The following is a 13543-nucleotide window of genomic DNA, read 5'->3' on the forward strand; positions in this document are numbered from 1 at the left end:
GACACGCTGCGGCGGCAATGTGCACATTGCAACACGAACAAACGAACTGAATGTCCAAACGGAGCAGCAGGTTTTTTTCGGTATGGTCCTCAATGCGCGCCACTTACCTCTTGCTGAACTCACTCTCATCGTTTCCTATTATCCTTATTGCAGTTTGGCAGTCGTTGAAAGCCCGTGGAGGGCCGGGGATTGAACCACGGATCTCTCGATAGGCAGCTTTACTTTCTACATTTCTGTCGCTCAATCGTCTGTTCCTCTTGCTTTTGGTCTCACTTAGCCGGCATGTTTTAGTGGCGAAACGCGGCAATCCTATAACTGCCCATCATATGCCAATACGGCGTGCACCCACTAAACCGAGGGCACTTCTCCAAACTGGCAATAAAAAAAAAGTTAGCGAAGTTAGGCAGTAAATGCTAACCTTTTCATTATATAAAAATATCCGATAACAATGGTAATGAGATACTAAGGTACTCCCAAAAGTATTTAAGATGCAGGAGCTTGGGGGGAGTATCTAGTCTCTGTGGAACACCGGTGTGAAGTGTGGCATTGCCCTAAACGTTAGTGTTCAATGTCTGGTTGAAAAGGACGCATTGTACGTGCTTCTCAGGTGTAGATTGAATTTATGGGAACCAACGTGAACCCTATAGGGTCAATCGGTCGATCACTGGATGGTCCAGGGATGAAGAACTTCTAGTCGGAGCCTCGCCAGAAAGAGCTTTCGGTAACTGGAAAGCAAAAGCGCTATGATACAACTGACCACATATCCGTCAAAAATAGGGAGCAGTGCATGAAGCAAGCATGCTCTGGGGTGCAGGAGTACTACAATTGTTAGTGCCATTCAAAATGGCGGGAGTAGTCTTTTCGCATATTTTCTGCGTCGAGTACTAACCACTGCGGTCTAAATGACGAGGAGCTAAAATATTAAAACTCCGAGGAAGGAAAGTTTCCTGAGAAGGCAGAACAGCGACATCCGCGGAACACTTGGGAGCTGAGATCATATCCCATTCGCGGTGCCCATGCCCCTGATTCGTTCGTAAAAACACCCGAGAATAATACTTGAAAGCGAAGCGATTGTCGTCCGAAATCCACGGATTCAACAGCGTATTCAAGCATGGGTAGCAAAGCAAGGCGAGTACAACGAGTATGTGCTCCTGAATGAGCAGAAATGCAAGTCACTGCTAGTGGGTAGACTAGACAAGTCACGACTAGCGAGCTATATATTGAGGCGGGAAGAAAAAGAAGATGACGAACGAGCCTGGGAACGAACATTGGAACGCAATGAGCATGTATTAGAGCACGAGAATGCGAGCTATCGGAACAAATGAAACAGTCCTATTGGACAGAGAAGATGCAGCCTCGCTGCCAGCCTGCTCTTCGCTGGGTTTTCCTCAGACGCTTTCAGACATATGTCGGCACAGTTCCCTTGGAAGTCGGCCCAGGACGCACATTCCCCCAGGGCGTGAGTCGTGACGTTGCCCACATACGTGAGGCCGACAACGGCAAGCCCTATCACCACCACCACCACCACCACCTGCTCTTCGCTCAGGGCGGTGACATCACATAACGTGAGCGCTCGCAACGTGCAAAATAACCACAAAGAAGAAGCTTCACGAGGAGCACAGATTGCGACCACGCAAAGCGTCGATAAAGTTGCTTGTTTCGTTAGCCTGAACGACTCGTTGAGCTGTCTCGTGCCTTAAGTTGACCGTGTGAAACGATTAAGCCCCCTGGCTTTCCGGGGCAGAAATCGCGGAATTATCTGCTAAAATATTGCGAATTCCAACTTCTCGCTACAAAAGGGTTTTTCGCGACAAAAAATAGTACAATACTCGCCCCACGACCCTCGGCATGGAAGGCGGCCGTCCTAACCACTATGCCATGGCAGCTGGTATTGCTACTGTTTCTTCATTGAACTTGGCTCGAGTCTGTAGAAGAGTTATATGTATTGTAAGTTTCAAACGTCGCAATACCTTTTGGTTGACGTTTGGGACGTTTGGGACAAACGTCGCAATACGTTTGGTTTGGTAGACGTTTGGGACATTTGGGACTTCCATGTGCTGCGTGCAGCCAAATAGCTTCGGCCACGTTTGCTAATACTTAGAAACTCGTGAGACAGTCTTGATAGACGTCCTGTGCACATCACGGAACAGTCAACACATAAGTAAAGCGATATGTAGCACATAAGCAAGGTCTGTACAACACACAATAGGCAGAACATACGTAGGTAACCAATATTTAGCCCATAGGCAGAATATGCGCAGCACACAATACACAGAACATAAATAAAAGACTAATATGTACCCTACAGGCAGCGTATCAACAGCAGCAAATAGACAGAACGTAAATGAAAAGTCGATAAATTGTCTTGAGAGTTTGCATTGACAACCGCTAATAAACACTGAGGTAGCCAAAGGTGAGGTGAGGCAGGCCGAGGAGTCACGACGCGTTGAAGTACGGACCGACGACTTCCTCTCAGCAGCCGTCTACGCGTCCGTCTCCGAGACGAGAGAGCTGCTTCTGCGGCGCTGTCGGCCTGTTCATTCCCCTCGACAATGCAATGGGCTGGAGCCCATTGCAGAACCAGCCTGTGCCATGCTCCGTAGACAAGTTTGTAAGCCATGAACACATCCATAACCAACGGTGCGGATGAGCCTTGGATGCCAGAATTTTCAATTGCTTGCAGTGCAGATGTTGAGACAGTGAACCAACCAACAAAACGAACAAAAGTGCAGTGAAATTAATGTTTCACGAAACGTTTATTCACACGTTATTAAAGTGACGTTTAATATAGAAACTCTACTTAAAGCAACAATAAACGTTTAGCAATGATGTGCCGAGGAGGTTATAAGGTGTCTAGTTCTGATACACAATGCCTTTATGTTCATTTTTAGACTTGACAGGGCTGCTACAAGCTTGGCTCTGCTGTGTGATACGAGGGTCTCCATGCACACTATGTCTCCAAGCGTTGTTGGCTTCATACCGTTTGCAATGAAATCCTCGGCATGACATGAAGTTCTTCTAGCATTTTCAGTGTTCTTTTTATCAGGAAGAATTAGGATACTAAAAGTGGATTTAAGGACAAAGTCCCACTGTAAAGCACGTGATCACCTTTGAATTCGCCTTTGAATTCGTTTTCAGATATCGACGAAAACAATATGGTCTAACGAATAATGCTCTGCAGAATGTCATGAATTGAGTACGCATTTTTTTACACACAGCAGTCCTAAACAATATGTGTATGGGTGCGACCTAGATCTATCTCTAAACTTTACTCAAGGATATGGCTTTTAAACTTCAGCAGCCCACACAGAAGATCATTCCGTGCGAAATCCTTTGGTGCGACAAGTTCAAATACTAAGTTGCTGTAAGCCCTCGAAAAGAAGTTCGTCGTGCCCGCCAGGCCGTGTCAAAAGAATGCACGACCAAGAGATGCACGATACATATTCACGAAGGCGACTCTCTCCAGGGGTGTTCGGCTGTAATATCAGTTAGGAAGGTCACGTTACAATAAAATCGTCAACGCCAAAGCCATGTAAGTACCGTAATAGGTGTTTCAGCGCGCCTAGAGGTCGTATCACCACAAGCACAACCGTAACCATGTGACCGCAACACCCGAAAGAGTGCCTGACTCGCATTGGATCATACAGATGGCTTAGCATGGCATGAAATGACTGGATAGTCGACCAAGCCACTTGTTTAGCTGGCGGTCATAAATAAGCCAGTACTCCCAAGACTTCTGTCTTTGTATTTCTGTTGTTCAAAATGAGGACAAAATCGGAATGGGCGCAAAATGGCGCAGGAAGTTAAAGATTCTGGCTTTATGTAGCAGGATGTAGCAGGACCTTTCGTGCGGCGCAAGTATGCGCAAGCGGCGCAACAATCATACCACTGCACAGTACACACAGCGCTTTCTACAGTACGTGCACCAACTGGTTTCTGTAATTCAAATTTGTTCTTTTGCCACGACCTACCATGCCATAGATCCCATACTGATAAACTATAGTCTGATATAACTATAAAATATAATATGTATATTTTTTACGTTTATGTGTACAGGGCGTCTTTTTTTCGATTCAGAGTTTTCATAAGAACACTATAAGGGCTACAGACACCCTGTATCACTTCTATCATCTCTGGGCCGGCGGACACTCTTGGCCATCTGTTGCTCAACCGTCAAATGACTAATTACCTATAAACCGTTAAGTAACTTTTTTAATTATAAGAGCTACGAAGTTGTCCCAATGAGAACATCTGCTCCCATCAGTCACCTGATATCGTAGCCGTGTTCAGAACAAAAATCCGTGCGATAGATCGTCCGCAAAAGATTCGTGGAACAACTCCATTTTTCCTTTATTTTGTTCATTGCGCATCTTCACAGACGCGTCCTTCCTTTACCAAAATCTGACAGATTGAAGCAGCACAGTGCCGCCTTATTCATCCAACACGAGCTTTAACTTGCAGAAACAAAACAAAAACAAATGTATCGGACGACGCTATCGGAACTGCCTTGTCTTGGGTTGCATTTTATGTTTTCTTTTAATATTTTTCCAGGATGCAAGAGGCGATACTGTTTCACCTCTCACGTCGGGGGTGAAGGAAAGACGCGGCTCCGAAGAAGCACAATGAACAAAATAATGTAAAAAATGCTGTTCCTTTTTGCGGACGATCTATCGAACGGATTTTTGTTCTGAAAACGGCTACGATATCAGGTGACCAAAGGGAACAGATGTTCTCAATTGGGACTGCTTCGTAGCTTTTATGATCAAAAAGTGAATTCACGATTTTTGGTAATTAGTCGTTCGACGGTTGAGCAACAGATAGCCAAGAACGTCCGCCAGCCCAAAGATAATAGAAGTGAAAACAGGATGCCTATAGCCCTTATAGTTTTCATGACAAATCTGTATCGAAAAATAAAAGAGGCACCCTGTATATATAAACTGTAAGTAATAATAAAAGTGATAGTATCTCCAATTCTGATTTTACATACTGCATCATTTCAGCGAGGCAGTTGCTTTTCCCAAGAACACTTTGATTTACAACTGATTGTGAGGTTCACTAATAAAATTAAAAGAAACCTGCGGTTTCTCTTAGGGGACTCGGAAGCCGACCGCCAAGTGTGCACAAGTGAAGTCTGCCACCGAAGAGGTGAGTCGAGATTTTGATCTATATTACTGAGAGCGCTATAGAACGGAGCAGTACTCAGTGTATTCTACTTCGAGTGCACGGGTAGCGGAATTCGTCGCGTGAACCGTTCATCTACCTCCCATTAGCTTGGGACTTTCGACCATATGTTCGGGATTAATATACGCGACACTAGCTTTGTGTCAGTGCCAGGCTCCTTACGGAATTAAAGGTGTCGTGACAGTTGGTTTCCGGCTTTCCCAGATAAATACGAAAAACTATTCTATCACCCGACATCATCCCATATTCAAGTTTTCAGGTCCATGACATGAGCAGGTACGGAGAAAAACGGCCCCGAAGAAACGACATTGGTGACGTCACGCAGGAGCAGCGAGGAAAGACGCGCGTCTCCCAAGCCAAATGGGGGAGAGGGGTCCGTGAGGTCACACCGTGGGTCGTCGTTTTGTGGTTGCGCCTATTTGCCGAACCAATCTAACGAAAGGAAAAATTCTTCTTTCCACGGTGTTCTCATAATGAGTACGATGCATATATATTATGCTTCAACACATCAGAGAAAGTGTCGCAACGCCTTTAAAGCGGTAGGGTGTACCTTTGTAAGAAATGGTAATCTGCAAAGCGTCGTATCTGAAAGTGCACTTATTCCGTGCGTACACTGGCGGATAGTACTATTGTGGTTTGAATTAGGGATTGATCTTTTCGATACTTGAGCCGTTGACCTACTTCGCCATTGATTCGTTATAATTAGTATCGATTAAGTAAAAAAGGATTGCAACAACAACAGCTGACATATGATGATGACATGAGGTCCCCTACAGGTTTCCCTGCAGGAGTTGCGATACCCTACATTATCACATGCAAGTTATGATGTGAGTGTGATAGAAATCAAATGGATGGATCCCACACGCACGCACACATGCCAGGCGAGGCATTACACTGGAAGCGCCAAGTTTAATGGGGAAGACAGGGCGGATTCCTCGGACCCTCACAAAAAAAGGGGTATTTTAAAAGGAAATTTAAAGAATAACTGAATCATCCTAAAAGTCGTTTATATCTAGTTGTACGAACTTCTCACATTTAGATATACGAACGCAATCCCGTGATCGTAGGCGTAAAACCGCGGTTTCGTGAATGCGACAGAAGTCCATCGATTCGACTTGTCACATTGAATGCGTTCATGTAAACTGGTCAGATCGCTAGGGTAGCGCATCTTATTGAATTCGTCAGGCACACGTGGATCGAGACTGCAGATGCGGATTGCAAGTGTGCATGAGACAGAAGATGCGCATCGAAAACAAAGGGGGATTACGGGAAGGCGTTTGCTGCTGGACAGTCCAGGATGACGGGCAGTATCGCAGACTTGTACACGTTATCGAAAAAAAAAGAACTAAATACCGTTACTCACTACCACGAAAAAAAAGGAACTAAATACGTTATGCGTAACTAAAGAAGCAAAGGGAACGCGTTTCCGTTACTCGACAGTAAGGAACTACTCTTACATTACCATGCTATTACAGAGCCACAACCATGCCAAAATCAAATTTGACACGCGTTTTATTTGGCCCGACCATTTACATGAAATTCGCTTTGAAGAATAGTTAGTACTCGAAATGGGCATCAGTTACCTTTAGTGCGCGTCCTCGAGAGAGCCGCTGCGTGGCAAGACTGGAAAATTGCTGTGGAAATACTTCGCTGCATCAAATACAGCCACTTTTGTTCTATGTATGTATTGGAAATAGGACGCGCCAGTCTAGTAGCGAGGCTGATTTTCCTGTCTTTGTTTTTGTTTTGTTTTTTGTTCTGTAAATTAATGCTTAACAGCTGCTTTTGTGCGCTTATTTTTGCGCCACTGTTAGGAGGTTACACGACGTCTGCGCGATTGTGCGTTTATGTGAATTGACCACCGCTGTACCAACGTCTATAAGCCGTTGTATGAGATGGCTCTTTGCGTGGCTAAACGTTCCTTTCTTTCTTTTTCTTAATAATCGTATCCACTCGTTGTGAACCATCAAATCAGCCAAATTTCTCGGACATCGTCCTCACTGCCACGGTATTGGTTCCGCGAGGTATTTGATTGATTAGTGAAAAATAGTGCCTTTATTTAACGCATAATCCTCCATACGGTAACTGGTACAGCTAACAAGAATATTGAAGACGCTTACCTGAGCAGGCTTCCTCAAATTCGAATACGACACGTGGGATGCATAGAGTCATTTTGGTTGGGGTCGGCAAAGAACAACTAAATACTACATTCCAGTCATCTTCTGCCGCCCTCACCCTGAATACCTCGTCCAATCCGGGCCACACTGCCGTTATTATCATCTGTGCCATCTTATAATCCAACGAGTGATCCTCACTGGAGTCCACAAGTGTGGAGGTGAGAGAGGAAATACAGACTAAGGTTTCTTCCCGGGATACGCTGCTATAAGCAGAGGCAGAGAATGACAATGCCATCTCAGGATCCGAGTTTAGGCGAGTTTAGTTACTCTAGTATATCCATTGGCATCAGCTAGGAGGTAACACACACACACGCACACAAAAGAAATAATACTGGGTCTTCTTCCAATGATGCATTTATGATCAATGACATGACCGGAAAGCGTTGCGGCATTCCTCATGCCGGTCACCTTAGGACTCGACAAAAGAATGACTGTCGACCAGAGGCTCCCAGGAGCTGAACATTCAGGTCAGGTCACCATGTGTTAGACGCGTACGGAATTCCAGGAATTACCACATACTGATTGAAAATGCCGTCCATGTTGAATTCGTGCGTAAACGAAAGAAAGGAACGAGTAACGTGAGTAACGAGTTACCGATTTCTGTAACTGAATAGGTTATTAGTGACATTTTTTAGAAAAGTAACTAGGTCGTTACTTCGTTACCAAAAATGTAACTGGTTACTGGGTAACGAGTTACGTACAACGAGTTACGAACTTAGTTACGAAGTTACTAAGTTACGAAGTTACGAACTCTGACTGTATCTGCGAGTAGGAATAATAAGAAATTCGGGTGACTTCGGGGTACACTTCCCGGACGAGAAACAAGAAAAACGTAACTTCGAAGAATCTCTGTATGTTTTCAATGTAAAACCGCCGGGTGCTAGTTTCCGGCCAAACTCGATGCGCATCCGTGTAAATGGCGCATGGTCTTCATTCAGGTTTCTACTCGATTCGAGGCGCTTCTCTTGCATTCATGTAAAGCATGAGTTCGTGGAAGAAGTTACACTTCTCCAGGTTGTAAAACCTGAAGAAGCGCAGCCTCTTGCACGAAAGTCTCGTCCATAGCGGCACACAATATTCGACCAATATTGGCTGGTCATTTGCGATACGAGTCCTGTATTGGACCTGTATTGCTCAGTTTGAGCAAATATGAGGAAAATCCTGGCAATATGGGCCCATACTGAGCGTGTACACCCCATACTGACTGAAAATGCACAAAATGGTACGTACCCGTGCTGTATAAATGCTCAAGCAGCACAAGCAAGATTGGACGTTGAAGTGTGTGAAATTCTCAATTCAATATGTCGTTACATCCAACGACTTCCAGCACACGATACAGGTTGTTCGAGACACTCAACATACGTAGCAACCTTCCGGTTGCTGCAAACAGCCGCCATCTTGCTTTGCGATGCCAATGCCAATCGGCCGAACCGACATAGAGCGTGGTCGTTCGAGAGAAATCAGGCGCCCTACAACTAATTCGTATGCGCGACACTCAGATCGGACGTTTCATACAGGCTAAAATGTCGATGATTCCTCTAATGACAACGGAATTGCGGGAAGTCAAGTAAAAAAGACAGTGTTTGATAGGAAGAGATGCCTCTTCTGTAAGGCTAGGCGCTTTTAAGTTACTGCAGGCAGTGTGTGTTGCTGAGGCGATGTCCGTCACCGTCACGAATGTGTCTCACTCACTTGTACTCTAGGATCGGGTTGGTATTATATATGTTTCATATACTATTGCGATCCCAACGAAGGCTTCTGAGGGATATTTGGCACTGGCAGTTCCGTTGGACCGCTTGCATAGCACTACTTGATCCTGCTCTTCGGTTTTAGGGCGAGGGCAGTACCATTTTTTAGATTCTTTTGTGTGATGTCCTATTCCTTTGTGTGATGACCTATTCTTTTGTGTGATGTGATCAAGCTTTCGCTTGTCCGATCCTACGATATACGACTGTCTGGGTCCTTCAGCAAGACGGGCATAGCACCTCTTCTTCGTTTTTAGAGCGATGCAGTGTTGTTTTTGTAATGCTATGCAACATCGATGAATAAGAAAAACTGCAGAAATGAAAAAAGCGAAAAGAAGAGAGAAGTAATATGAGCGGTAGATATGAGACGGGCGAATGCTTTACTATTACACGAACTCCCCGTTGGCGTTATCACGGAAATGTTGATGCAATACGGGCAAAATGGCCTTGCCAATATGGGCAGCCCATATTGGTCCAATATGGAACGTGGTTGCACTCCCCATATTGGTCCATTATAGGGAGCCCATATTGGACCAATATTGGTGATCTTGGCATCCCATATGGGTCCAATATTGGACCAATATTTGCGTGCTGCTCGGGAACCTTAGTTGCCGCTAAGGCTTTAATGTTACGTTTGTGAATCCCTCATCGCGGTCTCCTTGACTGTTTTTGAACTAGCAGATTTAGTTGCAGAGAATGTGAGAGTGGATGCGTGTCAGTGAGTGCGAGTAAAATGAGGCCCCTGGGCAAGTAATCGGAAAGCGGATGCCAGCGTGGTCCGATTGGTCACAGCGCTCGACCTACACTCTTAGCCCGGTTACTTCTAGTAAAGGTAAAAAAATTGCAATATTGTTACCTGTACACTAGATGGGTACAGCGTTACCCCTGCCGGGGTTACCTCTCTAAAAGTAACCAGATGCATCGTGTATTTAGAAGTAACACCGTTCCCGGGGCTCCGGGGCTGCACCCGCCCGTTCCTCGCGTCCGTGCATGCATGCAGCAAATTGCATGCAGGCACACACGAAACACGACACGGGTGACATACCAAAATACAATGACCATGGGCTTTCCTGGGCACGTATTTTATTGTTAATACCAGGAAAACACAACCCAGCATTGGCAACGTAAGATAACGAAGATATCGTTTCTCAATGTGGTGGCATATGTGAGACTACGTAGAATGAACACAGCTCCAAAGGGGCTTTGATGTGTTCACAGAATCGCGTGAAATATTGTGTTGTAAAATTGCAGGGGCGGCATGCATGCATACGGACCTTGTCCTCTTTCTTGCTTGTTGCTGTGGGGACGGTGCCGCTTTCACCACCATAAATATCTAAAATGGAATGGGCACTCCTTATTTATCGTTCTCACGTTGTTTGGGTACATCATTAATAGCAAAAGCAGATCTTAATTACACTTGTGCAAGCACGAGTAATGAATGCAAAAAATTTAAATACCTGATATGTTGGAAGACTCGGTGTTCGGTATCGTAGCGTCGTTTGCCGAAAACGGGGGATTTTCCAATTCACGAGCTTCCATATTTGTACATGTAGCGGCAGGGATGAAACCAGCCACAGTATGGAGTTCACATTGAACTTCCTCAAGGCAAGGTGTAATGCAGCATAATTGTGAGGCCAGCGGTACATGCACATAAAAAGAAGAGAGTACTGAAATGTTAACTTCCAACAAACGCAGATGGCAAAATATTTTGTGGATGGCAGGTCGTTATATGTAAGAAAATAAATACCATGGAAAACGTCACAGCTATGCCCTGTTTCCTCCTGTGGCTGCAAGTTCACGTCCTGAACATGTTCTTCACCACCTGAGGGAAATCAGTCGACATTAGTTTGCAGGCCTTTGACATATTAATTACCACCAGCCCACCCGCTCCTCCACTGCCTGACTCATCGAGATGGGGATTTAGGTTGCCTGGTAGATAAATTCATCTGAATGTAATTCAGTAGCAGCAGCGATCGATTTCTTATTTTTTAACAGTTTATTGACTAGTCGGTGTTATTGACTGATTGATTGTCTTGACTTTCTTCATTGGCATAATTCGCGAGATGCTATCTAGTGGTCCGTTGTACTAGCAAACCACTGATAACAACCAATTAAGGCATCAATGTGGGCAACCATTCCGGTCAATTAACCACATCGAGCAATCACAGTGGCTCAAGTCATCAGTCGACCCATTCACCACGGAGTCAATGAAATTTAGGAAGGCAATCAGCCAGAAAATGGCTGAGTTAATTCATCAACCAGCCAGTAAGACGACGAAATAACCTGTCATTGACAACACGACCCTGAACAAATCAAAATCAAGCCGTATCAAGAAGTAAAGAAAATACTAATCGCCCACACACGCACACCTGGGCATAAAGAAACGCAATCACAAAATTACTGTAGTGGTCAATCAGTTGCCTATTCATGAGGAATTCCATATCGCGCATCGTTTCATTAGTGAGTCGACTATAAGCTCTAGTTTTTTAGCAATTAGCCCACACACCAAAATCGATTAAGTCCGTCAGATAAAAAAAAAAACGAAATGAAAAATATAACCCCACGATAACTAAATACTTCTCAGAACAATGTACTACGAAAAATTCAGTTTCTCTTCGTTGTAATTGCTACGACACACAGACTATAGCGCTTATCACTCTTCTTCAACGCTGAATGGAAACAATTTGCTCGTAGTTAAATTTCATTACACAAAACCCAAGGTCAAAATGGATCTATAGGTATCATATACCTTTCAGCGTATGAAGGATGCTGGGACAAGAAGGCGACACGGAGAGATACAAAGTAAAGTCGATGTAGAGAGCAAAGCTGGCAAGAGAAAGCAGAATGCGCTAAGGACGAGCGTTGACACTGCGACCAACAGCTTACATATGCGCAGACAGCATATCATGTATGACTTACCATACGACAGGAACCAACAGCGAATCTACTTAGAACGATCATGATGAAATACGCACTTACCTATTTCACGTATCCTGTTATGTGAAACCGGGCTGTGCGCACAGTATTCATATTTTAGATGACGACTGCCGGACTCCACTGTGTATTTCTTGCAGTCCTCGCACTATTTGCACCTGCCTCTCGGCACTCCCCAGAAGCCCTTGTTTGTAAACGTCATTTGAAAGCAGTTCACAACACACCTACAACCACGAGCGTGATTTAACTTGTCAGCCACAGAGGCGTCACATTTCAAAAGATGCAACCGACAAAACACGAGGACGCGATGTAGTGTCCCTTCTCGTGTGATACTGTAATCATTTGCCAGATAAGCGACCAAAAGCGATCAAAAGCCGCTGTGATTGTTTGCGAACGCATTACGACGTAGAAGTAACGGACTCCCACTAGAAGTAACACGTACAAGTAACCAGGGGAAGACAGGGGTTTTCCCCACAGGTTACCTCTGCCCCAGCTCTTCGAGACCGGATTTACTTCTAAAATTCGCAATTTCCTGTGTTACCTCTTCCTTTGAGCCGATGTTACTTCTAAATATACGTAACAAGGGTCTAAAAGTAACAATAGAAGTAACTCAGGTAAGAGTGTATAATCGAGGGATGCATGGTTCGAATCCCTCCGCTGGTTGGCGTTTTCGATGACCGGCATATTTCGAGTGTTTCTTGTATTGTTTTTCTGTTTGCACGTATCTAAACCCATTGCGGAGATGTTAGGCATGACCAGCGAAAGCATTGAGTTTTTAATTCATGAAGAGGTATCCGCAAGCTATCACTAAAGTCGGCACTGTTAATCTTAAAATATTTGTTTGTATAATTTATTTATTTATTTTATTTATTTATTTACCCTCAGGGCTACAGCATTAGAGAGGGGAAGGCATAATTGGCACATACCGTAGCTTGCTGATTCACAAGTGCATATTAAAACCCATTTCCAGGCATATACTCTCCCAAAACTGGTGTATTTATACTCCTTTTTTGTGTACACCCTAGGTACAATAACTTACTCCTTACTTGGAGTAAGTGTACACCCATTGCCAAGTATACATCCTACTGACGACGGTGTTTTCTGTGACAGATGTAAAAGACACAGGATACATGAACCTACGAGGGCTCTTCAAGTCAAACCGGGACTTTCCATTGTTCGCAAAAGTAAAATGAACTTACAGGCGAGAAACTAGTTTTATTTTTCAACGTAATCTCCAGCTGCACTAATGCACTTGTCCCAGCGTTTCACGAAGGCTTGGATGCCAACAGCGTAGAAATCTTTACCAGTGCGTAGCAGCCATGATCGGACCCCAGTCTTGACTTCGTCGTCGTAGCCGAAGTGACGGCCCCCAAGGAACGCCTTCAGTGGGTCGAAGAGATGGAAATCGCCGGGGGCGAGGTCTGGCTGTAAGGGGGATGTGGCAGCAAGTTCCAGCCAAGTTTCTGTAAGGCGCGTGTCGTGAGATGCGCGGTATGCGGACGTGCA

General features: G+C 44.7%; 1 protein-coding gene across 3 annotated transcripts in view; it reads left to right on the top strand.

Annotated features, from left to right (window-relative positions):
* LOC135378596 (neprilysin-1-like) overlaps window positions 1-13543 on the top strand; it is a 254298-nt gene that overhangs the window by 3939 nt on the left and 236816 nt on the right. For all 3 annotated transcript variants that reach the window (XM_064611657.1, XM_064611659.1, XM_064611658.1), the window contains exon 3: window positions 5092-5145. In XM_064611657.1, coding sequence (XP_064467727.1) covers window positions 5092-5145 — 54 coding nt within the window. The remainder of the gene's footprint in view (window positions 1-5091; window positions 5146-13543) is intronic.

The sequence above is a fragment of the Ornithodoros turicata genome, chromosome 1 (assembly GCF_037126465.1).
Source record: "Ornithodoros turicata isolate Travis chromosome 1, ASM3712646v1, whole genome shotgun sequence".
NCBI lineage: Eukaryota > Metazoa > Arthropoda > Arachnida > Ixodida > Argasidae > Ornithodoros > Ornithodoros turicata.